Source organism: Colletes gigas, unplaced genomic scaffold (assembly GCF_013123115.1).
Source record: "Colletes gigas isolate AHSC1104 unplaced genomic scaffold, ASM1312311v1 Colletes_gigas_Sc00019, whole genome shotgun sequence".
Classification (NCBI taxonomy): Eukaryota; Metazoa; Arthropoda; class Insecta; order Hymenoptera; family Colletidae; genus Colletes; species Colletes gigas.
The window spans coordinates 2,003,061-2,023,151 of NW_025106648.1; the positions used below are offsets into that span (position 1 = coordinate 2,003,061).

The window sequence follows — 20,091 nt, forward strand, 5'->3', positions numbered from 1 at the left end:
TAGATAAGTAGATATCCGAGGGTTATGAACCAGCACACAAAAAATTTGTAATAGTTATTTTCGTTATATACATTATATCTAAAAATATCAACTTTAACTTGTTGATGCTTTATAACTGTTAGACTAAAATGAATTTTTCTATTCAATGTCCTGAATTTATCATATATCTTGTTCAGAGAAATTACGAACTTTTTTAGCTAAGCTCCTAATACATATATGTAGAAGAGAAACGTAGGGGTTCATACCTTTGAAAACATTCAAATGCTAATCGAAATTGAAATAAAAAATTCTCTAACAATATCTATTTATGAAACAAATTTTGCAAATACTTGGAAACACTACAGAACTTCTATAACAATTATTTTTATCTTGATGACGTTAAAATGAACGTGGATCCATAATCCTTTCCTGTCTAATACACGCTGCAACGAAGATGCAAACTTAGCCAAGGATAAACTGGTAAATCTTAGAACCAAAAATTTACTAGAATTGAAACTAAAAAAATCTCAGGGATTCGGATGTTGTTTGTAAGTTTCTCATTATCCTGTTTGGTGTATTATATTTGAGCAATCAGGATTTTCGATATTCTGAGGAACGTGGTATAAAAAAAAAGGTTAAGAACCACTGTCGTAAATTGTTTTATCGAGTTGATGAACGTGAACGGTCAGTTTATGCAATTAACCTTCAAAAATGTAAAAATTCCTGTATTTAATCGAAAACTTTTACCAAGAATCTATTAATTTCATTGCAATTTGAACAAAATCAAAACTTGAATTCTGCGTTTATCGATTTATTTCGAAACAATTTATGTTGTCGAAAATAATTCAAATACTCACAGAAACGAAGATCTTTTGGCAAAAATTAAGAGAAGAAAAACTCTAAATTTTTGTTATATCATGCAAGAACTTGTGTGACATCTGCTTATTGATCTACTTTCCTTAACTTTTGCCAAACAGTGACCTTGTTTTTGATTTAATTTTCAATAGTATATGATCCACATCTTATATTAACAAAACCTTTTTCAAATGTGAAACTTAGTTTAAGTTTCTAAAGGAAAATTCTTCCTTTACAAAACAATAAAGAACAATTAAAACTTAAAGATGTTTTAATTCATGTCATCATATCATAAAGTTGAAATTACAGAAAATATTTCATATGCACCAACTGAATAAATTAATTTTGTTTACATTAAATAAAAACAAACAAGCCTGACCCTTAGACAAATTTATTTAACCCTTAAGTATATACACACAGAGGCTTTTTAGAAAACACTTACTGGAGTATATTATATGCTATTTGCTAATGTTGGTTATTTTTTACTCCAATTTTAAAAAACTCACACTATTTACATAAAAAAAGTATGACAAAAGTACTATTTATTTATAATTTAAATAGAAAGAAACAAATTGGAAGCTTTACAAACTCCCGTGCATCTACTTAAGGGTTAAAAAATGTACTAGTTTCAAAAACCAATTACCAATGATTTTTCACGTTTCTTTTTCATAAATACAGAACTAATATACATTTTACTTTTCAGCGTATATTACAAATAGTAGGGTCGCTTAATTAGTAGAAATTCTTTTAATGAATGTTTTTATTAGAAAAATGCGTAAATGATAATAAGATACATGAATAATCACATGGATATACGTTTTCAAAACATACTTCCAGTTGTTTTACGTGGTTACCGATTAAATTAAGTGATATGATAACCACCACATGAAGACCGGCTGAATTCCTGCTACGAACAATATAAAATAGAGTCTCCTTTTGTTATCATAAGCTGTATAAGAACTATGATTCTGTGGTATAACCCTCAATTTTAACGACCGCGTAAGGAAAAAAGCTAAAGATCCGCTAAAGTATAGCAAAACTGTGTAATAACCAAGTTTTCGAAATACTAATGCACCTAGAAGAGCCGCGTTAATTCCAACGTATTTGTAGCTACAATAAGACAATAAATCGAATGTTGAAAGACTCGTTTCAAGATTCATTACATAGAGAGTTACAGTGTGCACTACCAGTTCCATAATGCCCCATGCGAGAGCAGAACTAGCTCCAATACCTAATTCCTCTATATTAAAGCGTTCAGAAATCCCTAAAACTAATCCAGTCAATACTATGTATGTTAAAAACGCCATTGTTGGTATATACATATCAGGCGCATTTTTCTCGTAACGTGGTTGCAATGGTACACCCTGTTCATATTTCAGAGACCAGTCCTATTAAAAATATCAATCATTTATATCTACTCAAAGACACATAGATTGTTAAGTATCGCATCTGCAGGGTACGGTAAAACAGATGGTACGATTGGCAAGACGATAATTCTATGTATAAAACTAATATGGAAATGAAGCTTCGCGCGTACAAATTTTATTTCACGTTATCGGTTTTAATTTTGCACAAAAAATCGTTCTCTTACCAGTTGTACCACATATTTGCTACATCTTATGTAATACTTACTTTGTGAGAAAACGGGAAGAACAACAAGGCTAGTTTTGTAAAAACATAGTCTGTGTCGACAGCAAAATAGTATCTTAAAGCTGTAATTGGCACAAATCTTTCAAATTGCTGTTTCCCAGTCCCTACCAAAGCATTTCCATATTGTACAGCCATATTTGTAATTACTGGTTGCGTTAATAATTGTGTTGTAAATTGTGGCGAATAATTTTCTCCATAATTTTCGCTAGGTGGGTAATTTGGTATTGGAGATGGACTGAATCCATACGCTGGCGGGGGTTGTTCTGGTACATTGAAACCATACTCAGGTACCATACCATTGTTCATAGGAACTTGCTTTAAAAGATTAAAAGTATAATTTTATATATTCTATAATAAAATACTTTTATATTACTTATCTTTCTTTAAATTTACCTGTTGATCGTACATATATGGATTCTGCGGCATAAATGACGTAGCTAAACCAGCATTCGGATCTAATATCCTTTTTGGTTTTCCTATTAGAAATGTTTATTATTTAAATTAATTATACAAAAAACATTATACGATTAATTGGCGCAATAATACTGAATTTAAAACTTAAATGTCAAATATGAGACTATTGTAACATATAAATGAATGTCACCATTTACTAAATAAAAAAGGCATACAAATCCTAACCTTCCTACGTTAATCTATACCATACTTTACACTGTTATGACCCCCATATTCTGTAGAAGATTATTATTTTCTGTAAATACTAACTAATGGAAACAACGCATCTACATCACAAAATATTATGAAGAAAAAAAACATTCTGATAACGTCATACATTCAAGATTCAACAAACTCACCTCGACGTGCACTTGAATGATTGTAATTCATGATTGTACAATTGAATTTGCCGTACTGCTTGTAAAAATACACCAGATATAACGAAATATTTATTGCTTGCGGGTTTAGATTTAATTATTTGGGCACCGGAAATCGAAAACAGTAAAACAGTTCATGTTACACGTCGCCATACCCCGTCAGTCACTGCGGAATTTCCCACTCCCAACACATCGTGATTCTGTCATCTTGAACAAATGCACTTCTTACATTACTGCAGTCCATGTAGTCATTTATTCATATTTCACGATTTTAATATTCAACTCAATACATACATATACTCTTAAAAAATGTTAATACCTTTAAAGCTTTTGTTAGAAAGCATTCCAAGCCGATTAGTTAAGTTGGCAATTAAATTGAATCGTATCGAATTAAAAATTTACCCTTTGATATCATAAATATTGATTAATTTAAGTAATAATAACATTAGAGCGTATGTAACACTTTTAAAAGTAAATAAAAGAATTAATTTTGTTGGATAATAATGAAATTATAGTAAATACTAGTAGTACGTACATAACATTTTAATAAGAAGTACATATACGATGCTATAATGTTTTTTATTATGCGATACAACATAAAAATACATTTATGCATTACTTTATTTATGTTAATATTAAAATACCTATTATTAGTGGGGGGAAAAAAAATAAATCAGGGGGCACCCGGGTTTGAACCGGGGACCTCTCGATCTGCAGTCGAATGCTCTACCACTGAGCTATACCCCCAATTGACAGACTGTTTTGATAATTTTAATTTAAATGCAATCAAGACTATTTATCTTTCTATTTATATATAAAATTATTTGTCATACAAATTTCGTAAATGCAAAAAAATATATAATGTATATATATTTTCCTTAAAAGTAACATAGTTTATTAAATTCTGAATGCTATACTTTAACTTATACAACAGTATGTCATATAACAATAACAATAAATAGAATTATAGCTATATATTACACGATATATTATACACGAACTCAATATGTATCTAATAGGGTTCACTACTATTTCGGAATACTTTTTCTATTGATATCTCAGACGAGGTATACTCGTATACCTTTCACCCAATGTATTTTTTCGCCCCATTTTTCTGGGGCTCTAGAGCCCCATTACCATTTTCGTGTCACTCGCAACGTTACCAACAGATTTAGAAATAAACACAAGAGGAAGTAAGACAGAAAATGAAATTACATAAATTTTAGTATTTTTTAACGGAATGAAAGCTGTATGGCCCAGAATTAAGCATCAATCGATTAATTTCATTGGAGTAACCAATCGATTAAGATTATTTAAAGATTTCAAGATTACTAAAATACGAAAGGATGTGCTTCATTGACAACTACACCGAAAATCCTCTATTTTTTATTTTAAATTGTAATACATCATTTATTTAAAAAATAATTCGATATGGCAGTCAGATTGAGTCATCAAGGTCCATAAAGTGAAAGGTGTATTCATATACCTCGTGTTCATATACTTCTTTTACAATCGCGATTCCTATTTAGGGTAACTTCTACAAGAATTTTTTTCTCGAAAATGCGTAGGAATTCAAGGATATGTTTGTTACCAAAAATGATTCTAATTTACCCCCACAATCGAAAATAATTTTTCCAGAACGATTTGAAACTTTTCAATTTCGCCCAAAAATTTCAGCACTTACTCGAATTTTTTTCTCAAAAGTGCGTAGGATTTCGAGGGTATGTCTATTCACCAAAAATGATTGTAATTGACTCCTGCAATTGGAAATAATTTTTTCAGAACGATTTGAAATTTTTTTTTTAGGCACCTACCCCCTGTCGATTTTTCTTAAAAATTCGTTTTTCATTTTTAATAAATTTGTTTGACGCTGTACGGAAATGTTATTTAATACTTTTTCAACGTCATTCATGGAGAGAAATAAAACTACGTATACCGAAAGTACTTATTTGAAAGTGATCCAAACCTAAATCGATCTGTATTCGACGAGTGTATCTGAATTTTTGTGGGAACTTGGCACACAATGAAATATCTTTGCAATTGTTACGACAAATGGAATAGTTTCTGAAAAACGTATGCGAAACTATTAGAAGAAGATCGCAGCCATTAGCTCATATTATTTGCTATGTAATTAATGATTATAGTATGCGGTAACAAGCGATAAAATTAATTACATACTAAATAATAATGACCCAGGTCTCACCACGTGGAGGTTGCTGCGAATGGAGACCCGCCCCAGCCTCGCCCCAACCACCCTCCTTTGGCGAGGAATCCTAACAAACACCTTTGGAGATTTTCTCCTACGAGAAAAGCGATCAAAATTCGACCGTTGATAGAAACTAACAACAAACTAATAGTTCTCAGAAGAAAGACCACCAATCTAACAAATTGTGGATACATGTGAGATGACATGTTATCCAGAAACGAAATAAAAATGTGCAACTGCACGTACGAACTCTGACGACCAACTGGTATTAGAATACCAATATGTGATATAATATCAATTGTTTCCACTCTAATCGACGTTGTATTTCGATAGTGTCTAATAAGACACTGAAGTACGAAGTAATGTGCAACTGCACGTACGAACTCTGACGACCAATTGGTATTAGAATACCAATATGTGATTTAATATCAATTGTTTCTACTCTAATCAACGTTGTATTTTGATAGTGTCTAATAAGACACTGAAGAACGAAGTAATGTGCAATTGCACGTATGAACCTTGTCTTGTGGAATATTTATATGTATCTTAATATTAATCATTTTTATTTAAATGTGGACTTTTGGGTTTCGGTAGTACTTAACATAGGCGCAGGAATTCGCTTATTTATCTTATAATCTATATACATTTATACTTAATTCTAACGCAATTTGTAGAAACATGAAGAAATGTGACGTTTTCTTCTTGGTGTCTTCGTTAATCCCACGATGTTTTCCTGAAACATACACTCATATACAATAAATATAATTCACATAAAACAAAAAAATACGAGAGGATGTTTTCTTCTTGGTGTTTTCATTAATCCCACGATGTTTTCCTGAAACATACACTCATATACAATAAATATAATTCACATAAAACAAAGAAACATGAGAAGATATTCTTCTTGGTGTCTTCGTTAATCCCATGATGTTTTCCTGAAACATACACTCATATACAATAAATATAATTCACATAAAACAAAGAAACATGAGAGGATATTCTTCTTGGTGTTTTCATTAATCCCACGATGTTTTCCTGAAACATAAATTCAGACAATAAATAAAACTGTATGAGATAGGTACTTCCCTAAGAAACAATGAAATTCGAATCTTGTATCTTGTAACTTTTAACATATGGAGTCTCCATTTACCCTTTTCAATTCCATTCTTCTATGTTTATATATTCTGTAAAAAGAACTTTTTCAAAGGATTAGTTGCTGGAATGAAAATGTATTAGTGGACACAAAAAAGAACAATTATGTACTGTCAAGACTCATGTTCATCGATCGTTGCAAAATTGATATTATAAAATTTAGAAACATAAATATCACGTGATCGAAGTTGAATGAAAAGTTAAATTCATTTCATTGTTAAGATGAATACTAAATTGATTGAAAATTTTATTTATTCGTTCCCGTAGATTTTATTTATCGTTTCGTTTCTCAAATAAAATTGACGGTTACAAAATTGAGCAATCAAAGAATTTTCTTTTTATTACATACGTGAATTAAATTTCATTCTTGATATAGTAATAAATATTTACAAGAATATATACTTTAAATATTACACGATGAAGATAACAATTTTGAAGAAACTTGAAAAAATTGCAAAGCTTGTAAATTGCAATAATTATATTTTACTGTATTGAATACTAAGTTAGGTTCGTACAGAAAAAGCAATAACGAACACGGATATCGATTCTACGCGGAAATGAACTCTCAATATGAAATATTAAATTGCAATTTTGCATACCCTTTTGATGCAAGTATTTTATTTTTCATCGATTTAAACAACGATCGCGGACAAACTTTGATTTTTGCAAAGAATTTCGAATATTTATAAAAAAATCCACTATTTATAAAGAAATATTGCAGTCGTAAAAGTCACTATATCCCGTAAAAATTAACAACTCTAACAATGAATAATTAGTGACATACATTGCACATTGAAATCGCAAATTCAATCTACGATCAATTTAATAAAAAATATAGCATTTTAAAATACATCACAAATCTGTGATAAAAATGTATGAATACATGAAAATTATGAGTTCATAAAAAATACAAAGTTTTACACGTTATGAAGGATGAAACATTTGTATACAACAGCACTTTCAAGTAATATTTCTATTGACAAATATATAAAAAAAGATATATTTCACATAGAATAAATTGTCCACTTGTAAATTCAAATAGCAAACCGTGAGTGGACCATTCTTTCGCAACGCTAATTTACAAAATACAAAAGTCGCGAGGAGTGCTTATTATTCGAAAAATTAACCATACAGGGTTACTTTATTAATTAAATCGCGTGCACCCATATTAAATAACACGCAACACTAATTTTAATAAGAAAGTTGAGCCATTCGAGGCTTTCTTTAAGTACAGCTGAGTCGTGATGATCCTGAAGCAGTGGCCAGCGTCATATTTTGGGCATTGAATCGCAAAACTAATTAATAAAAACTCGATAAATCAAGATCGCAACTCTAATTTATAGTATAAAAATTCCAAACGCGATTTATAACCACAAAAGCAACCGCGAATGGTGATTGCTCGCAACACTACCCTGAAAAGCAAACGCGAAAAATAGTGATTCGCAACGCTAAGAGAAAACCGATCAATTCATTCGCAACGCTATTCTTAAATAACAATAACAGCAATCGCGTATGGAATTCGCAACACTATCCTGAAAAGGAAACGCGAAAAATAGGAATTCGCAACTCTACATGCAAACACGATCATTGTATATTTTTCGCGACTCTATCTTTAATGGAAATATATTTATGTTTCGCAACGCTAATGCAAATCGCGTTTTGCCCAAAAATAATGGACCAGGTGCTGGCGTCTTCGGTTGTAGCTACAAACATACATGCACGAAATAAACTAACTACTTCAAGCTACTTCAAACTACAATAGAGTGGCACATGTTGGGATGAAGTTAGACATTTTATTCATCGCAATACTACGGGAGAAACAACGCGATAAATCAACAATCGCAACGCTAATTTATAATATAAAAATACCAAACGCGATTTATAGCAATAAAAGCAATCGCGAATGGTAATTATTCGCAACATTACCCTGAAAGCAAACGCGAAAAATAGTAATTCGCTACTCTAATAGCAATCGCGTTTACTAATTGTAATTCGAAACGCTATTTCTAAAGCAAACGTCCGGTTCCTAGGTTTGCACAAAGACAATCGCGTATCGTATTTATTCGCAACACTGACATATCAACGCGATAAATATTTGTTCGCAACTCTACGATCAAACGCGAACATTGTATTATTTGCAACTCTAACTTGAATCAGGGTGTGATGGTACATGTGAGTTCACATGTACTGGCCACAAACTAACTACTTCTATTACTACAGTTAGGGTAGAATTTGGGCATTGAAAGTATCGCAACGCTAAAGAAAAAATCGCACGATAAATCAAGATCGCAACACTAATTTATAATATGAAAATTGCAAACGCGGTTGATATTCATTATATGTATAAAAGAGTAAAAAAGCAACGCGAATCGTGATTATTCGCAACACTACCCTGAAAAGCAAACGCGAAAAATAGTTATTCGCAACTCTACGAGCAACGCGTTTATTAATCAGTCGCAACGCTATTTTTAAGCAAACATTCAGTACCTAGGTTTGCATGGAAAACAATCGCGTATCGTGTTAAGTCGCAACACTACCCTGAAAAGGCAACGCGAAAAATAAGAATTCGCAACTCTAAAAGCAAACGCGATTATTGTACATTCGCAACTCTATGTATATCATAACCGCGAGTTATGGGGAGGGATGGCTGGCATGTATGGTGCAATCATGTACCATCAGGTACATGCATACATGAGCCAGCCAAGAAAACAAACTAACTAAAACTACAGACGAGTTAAGTGACAAAGTAGTAACAGGAATGACTTTCCATCCTCGTCCAAAGATGAAGATGAAAAGCCATTTGTTGCAGCCCACTCTTGAGACAGTTTGTCAGGGCCTCTTCAGCTCATTGAGAGCCTTTTCTCTCTTCGGCGGTCCTGCCGATGCCTGGAACTTACGTAAAACTGGGCTCGAGATTTTGTGCAATACGTAGTCTTCCAACAATATACGAATTGTTGGTCGAGCATACGTGGTGAATCTCGAGCGGGACGAACGTTTCGAAAGGGACCTAATCACGACCGCGGGCGCGAGAGAGCGACTTTAAGAGTCGCGCGATTCGAGGAGTCGAAAATAAAGCTAAAACAAACAGCATACACCGTTTGAATCAGCAAGATTTCTACTCTCGAAATCGTAACTACAGGAACAGAACTGCCACGCGAAAACGCGCCTACCCGAGTAACTAATGTGGACAGTCCTGCCCTGACCCTACCTACTTAGATTAAGCACACACACCAGAAAGTTACCTGCCTACCTAACCCTATATTTAAAATATTGCAAAACTCAATCATGCAAACAACCACTCCACGGTTCTCATTCTCAATGTCCGGGCGCGACCTAAACTAGAGAGGACTCCCCGGGGTTCCTCCGACACCCGGACATAACACTTCATTCACACTCTAATTGTGGACTTACTAGTTTCTGAGACTGACAAAGGCTAGTGATCTTTGCGTTCTTATATTATATAGATAAACGTTTGTATAGAACGTTTCAATATATGGAATATAGTCTTTAATAAAATCTATTGTATAGATGTATCATTCAAGATTGAAAAATATTAAGATTCAAATCCATTAAGATCAACAGTATTCAAATAAATGATAAATTGAAATTTGATATTATTATTGATAAAAATCTAATGTTATAAAATTCTGTATGTAAATTGCAATCATAAAACATCTGAAACGACGCACTTCCACAACCTAACCACACACACACATGTGGACAGTACGTCGCGTACGATTCACTAGCCAATGTCAGTCCTCAATATGTCGTTGAATTGTTATAAATAAATTCATCGTGCCCCGTTGCCTTCGCTCATGCAAATAGCACCTGGGCATGCGCATGAACTTAGGCAACGAACACGGAAAAATTAGTCTGAAAATCCTGACTAGAAAAACTGGTTAATAGCTAAACGGTATTTCGTATCTAATTGTTAGTTAAAATGACTCGACTTGTTATATGTAATATATCAATAATAAAATACGATAATATTGAAAAATACTACTATTCAATAAAACTATTATAATTGAAATTGAATTATTTAAAATGAAAGACTCTACTTGAGATTTCATGATAAAAGAATTTACTTTAAAAATTGAAATGAATTCATTAAATTGTCAATCAAAATATTCAATTATCCTTGATCGATTTTGTCGTCAAAGTAAACTTTTTAAAAGATGAAACTAGTATAAAATGCATGTTACTTTGACTCAAAAATCGACCTGTCGCGAAATGCCTTCTTGCACGTTAAATCGCATGATAAATATAATGTTTTCACATTATATTAATTCATTTTCTATTCAATCATACAACTCATATAAAGTTAAGAAAAATATTTCATATATTCTATAAAGATTGTATATTTGTAAAAATTTTATAATAATCATAATGTGTACTATTCATTTGTAGCATTAAGAAACGCGAGTGCAAGAAGACCCTAAAACCTGCTCTAAAAAATATAACAGTTGATGTTAATATTCACTTAACTCGTCAAAAATAGCAAGTATACAACTGGTCACCCGTGTTGATTCGGATCTTTCATCCTACAACATGGTTGGGGACCAGAGGAACACAAACAACATGCGACTCACCAATAATGAACTTCATGAGATGTACCTTTGGGATGCTGCTACCTAGTGGAAGTCATCGAAAAAGTCATCAGTCATCAGTCAGCATGGTCCTGTTGGTTAGATTCAAGTCCAGGAACTGTAAGAAGAATGCAAGAAAACAATTTGAATTTATCGTTAAAATTATAGAGACTTTAATTAAAAATTTCAATGTACAAATTTATACTTACGTTGTTTGCTCGTGGTCCACCGCCCGATACCCCCCTGGTACAGCTGCTGCTTTTCAGGATCACGTTCAGAGACTGTAAGAAAACAATTAGAATCTATTGTTAAAACTATAGAGATTTTTAATTAAAAATTTCAAAGTATAAATTTGTATTTACATTGTTTGCTCGTGGAGCACCGCCCAATACTCCTCTTCAGTGATGCACTGACTCTAACCACGGTAACGGAGAATTTTGATCTCAAATTAAAAAGATAATCAAGTTTATTAGATATTAAATTAGATTACCGCGACCGAAAATTCATATCGGCGAACAAATGATTCTATTCTCGCGATTTATAAAGCAAGAGGAGCCACGATGCTCTGGAAGTAATTTAATATTGCGTAAGAAACACTGCTTCTAATCTCGCGTTTGCCTAACACCGTAAACGACAACGTACTTGGGGTCACTTTGCCCCGAGAAACAAACTTGTTGCTGCGCACAATCACTGAATCTACCAGCCGTATTGCGCGCGGCCAACAAACCTGAAAAGAAAATAGCTGAAAAGAAAGGGATAGGAGACAAGAAATACAACAAGCACACCTGTGCTTTGCCTACTGGTTTTCTTATTTTCTCCTTGCTCAAGTACGTCGACAGAAACACTGCTTTGCTTAGTACTGTTGTATACATAGTTTGTTGCATAAAAGATTAACACCACGAAGGCGAAATATTCTCGAGCAATGCGAGATTCCAACGATAAAATAGCCACGAAAATAATTACGTACAAGTAAATTGATTTAATTTATAAATATTACATCACTAATTTTCATAGTTAGAGTTGTAAGCATGATTATGTTCATTTTATCGAATGTTACAATATCCTGTAATTTTTATAAATATTCCGAAACTTCCAAAAATTAAAGTTCGTTGGTTATTTATGCTTAAATAGCATATTCCAACTACGCAGCTTTAAGGTTTTCTTAAACTTACATCGAAATATGAATGCAAATTCCAATTACGATAATTCACAAAGATAAAAATATAAACAACAAATTAAATAAATAACACTAGGAAATATTCAATCGCGATCAGAATACAGTTAAATATAAATTATTTCAATTTAGCGTTGATATCTATCGACGCCATTTTTGTATACTTCGATATATATCGAAGTGGATAAAAAGTTTAACGATTTCCATATTTTATCTTAACAATGGCCGATTAGAAAATTATAATCATGCTTGCAACGAATGATTTAATAAAGAAATACAAATATATAAATATTGATATGTCCTTTAATTTTTGTTGTAATTGTTTAAATGTTACCAATATTCCCTTTAAAAGTCGAGTTGTCTGCCATCTATCATGGCGTCGTTTACGCGCCAATAAAACCTTCCATGGCGTCGAATTTCGAATCAGAGACTGCAACAAAAATAAAATCATAATTAAACAATAATTGATAATAATGAGGAAATATCAAAAGGTTAGAAATACGTACTTCGTTGGTCGCAAAACGCCAACACGTCTTATTAAAAGGAATTTCTTGATTTCGAATTCCAATAAGAGACTGTAACAGAAACGAAATAAAGCTCCATTAAAGTACATAAACGATTATTATAATTAAGTAGTGATTAAATCGAAACCGTATTGCAAGAGATCGTAATTAAAACGCGAGTAGTAATAATGGAAGAATCAACAGGTTAGAATTACGCACCTCGGTCGCGAAACGGCGACACGTCGTGACACGTCTTGCTATGTTTATTTTCGAAGTACGAGTGATGGCCCTTCGCTGTGATCGGTAACGCTCGTGAATTAAGGCGGCGGGGTGGGGGAAGACCCGATGTCTCGCGAAGCTTGTATCGTGAACCCGAGAGATGCCTCAGGTAGAAACCGCGGATACAAAACAAATTAACAGAATAAATGCCTCGACTTTAGAATCATATCGATGAATGACAATATAATGTACAAATTAAATATAACTCACACTTTTGTCGATTTATAGTAGCAGATGACAAGATTCTTGAATTTGTTAACCCTTTGCACTCGGTGATTTTTCTTCGACCACCTACTACTAACTCAACGCTCACTTTCTTACGAAATATATAGTAAATATCCAAGTAAACACATTTCTTTTTATATAATCACTTTAAAACAATAATATCGTTGTGTTTCCTTGGAGTGTACATTCAAATTCTTTGCTGGATGACCCTTCAGAGGAGACAGCCGAGTGCAAAGGGTTAACATTATTCGCTTCGATGATTACACGGAAATTATTTACAAATTTAACTAGTCAAAGAATCGCGAATAATTCGTACTTCTCCACTCATATGCATTTACACACAAGTCTGTTTGCCTATCACACTAATTCAGTGAGTTTCTCGACTAACCGCCATCCATGAGAAGAGGACGCTAAAACCACCTCTCGATTTTTAGGTCGGTATGGCAGTCAGATTGGGCCACGGAAGTTCATAAGGTGTAAGGCCTGCTCGTATACCTTGTCTGTGTTGATACGTCACTGAGACGATGGTAACCAAGCAACCCCTTACATTAACTGGCCGCGGCATCAGAGGGTTGCCAGTGCGCGTCCCACCCTCGCGTGGTGCGCTTCACAATCGTCAAAACGAACAAACCTCGTGGACGAAACGTTATTCAGTGTCACAAACATATTCGAAGATCACACGCACCTCGAAATGGAAAAAAGGCAAACGCTGATGGTGCAATGTTTTAGAAAGTAAGAATCACATTGATTAAGCAACACTTTACTTGGCAATTACACGATCAAAATGAAACAATTTGTATTTAGAATTAGAAACGCACGTGTAATGCTTGCAGTAAAAGGCAGTGATCTCTTGCTTTCGCTTTCGAGCACACCAAGCCAATAACGAGATAAATATATCTTAAAGCACTTTTCGAATTTCTTTTTCATTCCCCTTCTTCTACCTTTTGTGCCAGAGTTCCCAACGAATTGTTTACAAACAACGCAGCATCTTTTTAGGTGCACCGTTCTGATATTAATAGAGAGGTTCTTCACATTGCATCTTTGATTTGAAAAATTCATTTATGAACTTGTATTACACTTCTATCAGAAGAAGTATATTGTCAAGCTCAATTGCATAAAGTTTATTTTATTATCGTGCATTCATTTCACCCACCTTACTCGCTAAGAATAAACGTTTTTCGCGTTATCGAAAGATAAAAAGCAGACACCGCTTTCACCGATCAATCGCGTAGACAGTTATCCGGGGAGATGCTCGATTTACTTCAGAACTGAAAATAGTGCACAATAATTTACATTTTCATTTTCCATTCATTTGGTCGAGTAAATTTATTGGTTTTCATCGCGACGAGGAAATTGCTAGCACTTCAGCGAAAGGAAAAACAAGTTTCGTATCCTTGTCCCACGCGCCTTTTGCTATCGGACTGTGCGTAACCAACGATTGTTTCCGTGCTTTGCTGGCGATCGGTAATCGTAGATCATCGATTCGGTGACCAATAGACACAATGAATCGAGCGTTGCTGCACGCCGGCACGTAATCTTACATGAAACCGGAGATGTTATCATTAAATATTAACGACGCGCCATCACGAAGAGCGAAGGCCTACGCGAATTATTAACGGAGCAATAACGATCGACGTGCGGCACGGTGAATCAACGAAATAACGATTTTCAGTCATCGCCGCGTTACGGGCAACACGTGCACGTGGGTTCGTTGTACGTGTGTATATATATCATTAAACGTGCGCCACTTTGTTAGGGTCGGCTACTCCCGATTCAGTCCTCGAGGCGTAACATTCTTCGAGTGTAGATTGCATTTCTTATCGGACCCTGGAATCTTTCAATCGATGTAAACGACACTGCGTTCCTACCCCATACGGGTTTCTACAAATCTCGCTGGCGACGAATATCCCTTGCAGATACTCGAGCTATCGTTATAATTATTAGGATCGTTAAATTACTCGTTGCGTAACTAGCTCGAAAGGAACATCAACGTTCTCATCTTTTCAGATTATTTCCATCTTCCCAATTAAAACTTTACGTGTTTAATAACGTTACGAACTATCGTTCTTAACACTTTGACGGCCGCTGTCACGTATACGTGACTTCGCGAGCTAGCAGACGTTGGCCACTGTCACGTATGCGCGATCTACCTATTATGTTATCTACCATTTCATCATACATTCAACTTATTACTATTCCTAGCATTTTCGTGTATCTCACTTTGGTCTACAATATCAGTGATAACGGACAACGGTCTTCAATCGGCCATTGAAGTGTTAACTTCAGAGAATTGGTTACATAAAAATCTGAAACGACGAAATACGGATGTGAAAATCGATTTATTTCGTATCCTTGGTACGTGTACCTACAGTTGCATAAAAAAGCGCAATGGTGACGATAATTATTTCGTCACGAGACCTCTATGGTCGATACGCCGTTAAGAATGCACGCCCTCCCTAACACGCGTGTGACAATTTCCCTACATTTTCAAGCGTAATTTTTAACCGCCGGCGAACAGTTTCGCGTGTTCCTTTCGCTCGAGGGATCGCGGCGTAAGAATCGCGACGTTGTAACGGAGAATTTTCCGAACAGATAGATCCGTAACTTTAAAACCATACTATCGATTCTCACGTACTGTTACACACATTACAGAGTTGAAGTCTGGTTCCACGATAGCGTGACACGTGACGGGAAACAGCCTAAGAACGTAGACACCGGTGTTTAAGAACGATAGTAACACCGTTCGAATTGCGGAGAAAATTGCTTCGATGACACACACACGCGCGAATGTTCTCCGTTTCGAGACAATAATTGAAATTAATTATCTGGGATGATAACCGAAATAGAAATGCTTCGGTAATGGTTTCCTCTTTATCGGAATTACGTGTTATCGTTTCGTTCTATCGTCGAGATCGTAATGGCGGATATATCGATAATTCCATCGCGTTTCTCACTTTCCATGATAGTACACTCGAATCGAAACACTATTTCGCAGGTAACCTCAAGGACATACGTCGACAGCCGCCTGGAAGCAATAACGTTTAGTCTGTGTCAGTAGCGTGCTCAGCTGTCCGTTGCTAATTTCTTATCAAACTTCTTTTCCCTTGAAAATCAATCGATTCATATCGCTCTATTTTCCGGTCACATACTCGCGCCTGAACGCCCAACTTTTTGATGCACTTGTTTCTGTGGCTTTCCTATCAGTCTTTAAATTCAAATAATTCTAAAATAGTAAAATTTATTGTATTTTAGATTTATCGTCGTATATTTAGACGTTTGTATTCATGTGATTTATGTTATGTACAATATGTCTGTTAAAATTTATTTACAAGATATTAATTTTATTTCATATAAAGATAATGGAATATTGTTTTGTTGTGTAGAGATCGATGTGTTTATTCAAAGCAATTTTGTTAGACTTTCTACTGGTCATAAATTAATTATGAAAATTCAAGCAATTAGGTCTGGATTAGGTCCTAGGATCTCGTTAGAAATTATACAATAAAATATGTTAAGACCATCAGTATTTTTATATGGTTTATGTTATGTACAATATGTCTGTTAAAATTTATTTACAAGATACTAATTTTATTTTATACAAAAATAATGGAATATTGTTTTGTTGTGTAGAGATCGATTTATTCAAAGCAATTTTGTTAGACTTTCTATTGGACATGAATTAATTATGAAAATTCAAGCAATTAGGTCTGGATTAGGTCTTAGTATCTCGTTAGAAATTGTACGATAAAATAAATTAAGACTATAGGTATTAGTTTTTGTACGTTAACTAACAAGAATTAATTACGTTTGTATAAGTTCGTGTAAATTGGATGAAAAATGATAAATTGATATTTAGTTTATTTTTCGAACGCTGTGCTCGTCGATAAGTATTGTAATATGTAATAGATGACGTACCGATCGATTGTTACTTGAAAGTCAAATGAAATTGTTTCGAATAAAATATTAATCTTTTCATTATATACATATTGTTCATTTAATATAGATCAATGGAGTGTTTTAAATAATACATTGATTATGTTTAAGGATAATGTTAAAGGTCATGGTCTCAATATCATTAAATGAAATATACATATGTATGATTTCAGATTTGATACTGATACCGTCATACTAATCTGATTATCATAATTTTAAAATAGAAAACATGATTAAATTATAGAAACTGAAATTTTTTAAAGAAATAATAAATTTATTGAGTAAATGCAATTCATGGTTACATAATACTCCTAATTGTTCTAGTTAAAATTGTAACATTAGTTAAAGCTAATGGGGTATTTACTGAATGAATACATGTTACAAATAAATAATACAAATCTAGTATATTGATGCCAATACTGTCATACTAATCTGATTATCATAATTCTAAAATAGAAAACATGATTAAATTATAGAAACTGAAATTTTTAAAATAAATAATAAATCTATTGAGCAAATGCATTTCATGGTTAAATAATTTTCTCTATAGTATTAGTCTATTAGTCTATTATTCTATAGATGTATTCCTAATTTGTTCTAATTAAAATTGTAACATTAATTAAAGTTAATAGGGTGTTTACTAAATGAATACATGTTACAAACAAATAATACAAATCTAGTTTGTCTGATTCTGTACTAGCGCTTGTTTACTGTGACATTCGTTGAATTATTCTGTAACTTATGCTAACTGAACTCTAAAAATTCCCTCATTATCCTTTTGATCCATAAAAAACAAATTTTAGTTCTGTAGCCTAATCAGTAAGAAACTCAGCATTATTTACTACGTGGAATATTAGGTTGAACCGCGAAAATGTTAATTTGTAATCGTCTCGATACCAGTAACTTTGCATGGAAACCAGTTTCCCTGTGGCAAGTGAAAGGCAATTAAAACGACTGAAACGAACGAGCCATGCTTCTTAGCTCGCTTACTTTTTCTCCAGCTGCTTATCAAATTCTACGCTTTATCACGCTTCTTTCTTTACTGCACAGCAGCACGTTTAAGGTCCCCAAAAAATACTGACTTTTCAGGAGTCACAATAAATTTCTCAATCTTAGCTAAATTTTAAAAAACAATATTTAACGCCATTTTTCTCTGCCTTTCAATTTTTAAAATTGATCAAACTTAGTAAAGTTTAGCTTCGTAAAGGTTCATTTAACAATAAAAATGACAGAATTTTATTTGAGAAAACGTTTATTATTTCTGCAAAAATCGACAAAATTGCCATGATTGTTGCCACTAACTAACCAGAAATCTGAATCTGTCGTTTCGACGGGGCTGGCTGTTCCAGCGTTAATGATTCATTGCAGGTGCAAACGACACGCTTCGCACGAGGCGCAGAGGCCGTTCGAGTTTCCTTTTACGCTTCTTAATGATCACTATGCATTTGGACAACGGTCGTTGTTGCGGCTTCGATCGTATTATAATCTCGTTTGTCTCTAGACGATGGTTAAAAGAAAATTTAAGGCGGCGACCTTGCCGTGAAATCTAGCATAATGGTTCCCTGCTGGTGATAGGTGTTGTGGCGTTAGGTTTCTATGGCAGCGAGTGACCTGGTCAGTTCACCACGTGGACAGTAACCGAGCTTTAAATTCGGGTCGAGTTTAGTGATAAGTGCCTGATAGGATCTGCGATCGTGTCAGGTTTTCTTCAGGGAACGAGGCCTCGGTGTCTGTCGGTCGATTATTAACGAAAACCATTCTTTATCCTCAACTTATAACGAGTTCGTTGGAAAACTGGACGCGAAATCGATACCGCCTCGGCTTGGGGGCAACGAAAAAATTTCTACGCATTTTGTTGGTCGCTGGCAGCATTGCTGCATCGTTGCGGATGTGTCTGACACCTGAACGTTCCAGGATCGGTGATTATTATTGGTATGGCTGCGGGGGGTGTTCAGTTACAGTCACGCAGGCGGCTGTGTTTACTCCTATCGCGCGGCAGTAGTTTAAACGCCTTCAGTCAGACAGTAGATACGGATAGTCGTGGAATTACACGATGCAAAAAGGATTCTGGGGGGATTACGAAACTTTCCACTACTTTCGTTACTCGTAATCGAACTATATTCGTAGCAAATTTTTATACAGAATGTTTCAAACGATGCGGACGTATCTTTATAGGCAAATTCGTTTCACGTAAATGATAAAAAAATGTTCGTGCAAATATTTAGTTAGACGACTAAGCGACTGGTGTAACATGAAAACAGTTGTAATTGGAAAATGAGGAAGGAAATATATTCACGTACGAAGTTACGTCAGTAATTTATGAAAGAAATGAGTACAATAAATATTTAGTTGTATTTACTTATTTATCACTAGACTGCGGATGTTTATGCATTTATGGGGAATTTTAATTCTCAAGAAACTACAGAATGCACTTAATATGCAAAAATATAAGAAATACTTAAAGTAAGATACGAATTATTATATTTAAGGGTTGAGACAATCATCTACAAAGCTCCCATTTTATTAATTCTATTAATAAAAATATGAAATATGAAAAAGGAATATTAGAGAACACAAATAATCGATTTATAAACTTACATACTATTTGTATTAATATGCTTCTATAAACTACAGCACATTCAATATTAAAATGGGGTTACTTTTCAGTAATTTTGAAACCATATACATACTTCATGCTAAATGCACTTTATTTCACTAT

General features: G+C 33.9%; 1 protein-coding gene and 1 non-coding gene across 2 annotated transcripts; both read right to left on the reverse strand.

The window, feature by feature from the left end:
• Window positions 1-1,163: 1,163 nt before the first annotated feature.
• Window positions 1,164-3,513, reverse strand: LOC122400610 (protein YIF1B). The gene is made up of 4 exons (XM_043402142.1): window positions 3,297-3,513; window positions 2,878-2,960; window positions 2,467-2,799; window positions 1,164-2,222 (listed from the first exon to the last, which is right to left on the reverse strand). Exons 1-4 carry the CDS (start codon window positions 3,325-3,327, stop codon window positions 1,692-1,694), a joined length of 978 nt encoding a protein of 325 aa, XP_043258077.1. The 5' UTR covers window positions 3,328-3,513; the 3' UTR covers window positions 1,164-1,691.
• A 476-nt stretch (window positions 3,514-3,989) lies between these two features.
• Window positions 3,990-4,061, reverse strand: Trnac-gca. Its single transcript has one exon. It is a non-coding gene; the product is annotated as a tRNA-Cys (tRNA).
• Window positions 4,062-20,091: the final 16,030 nt, after the last annotated feature.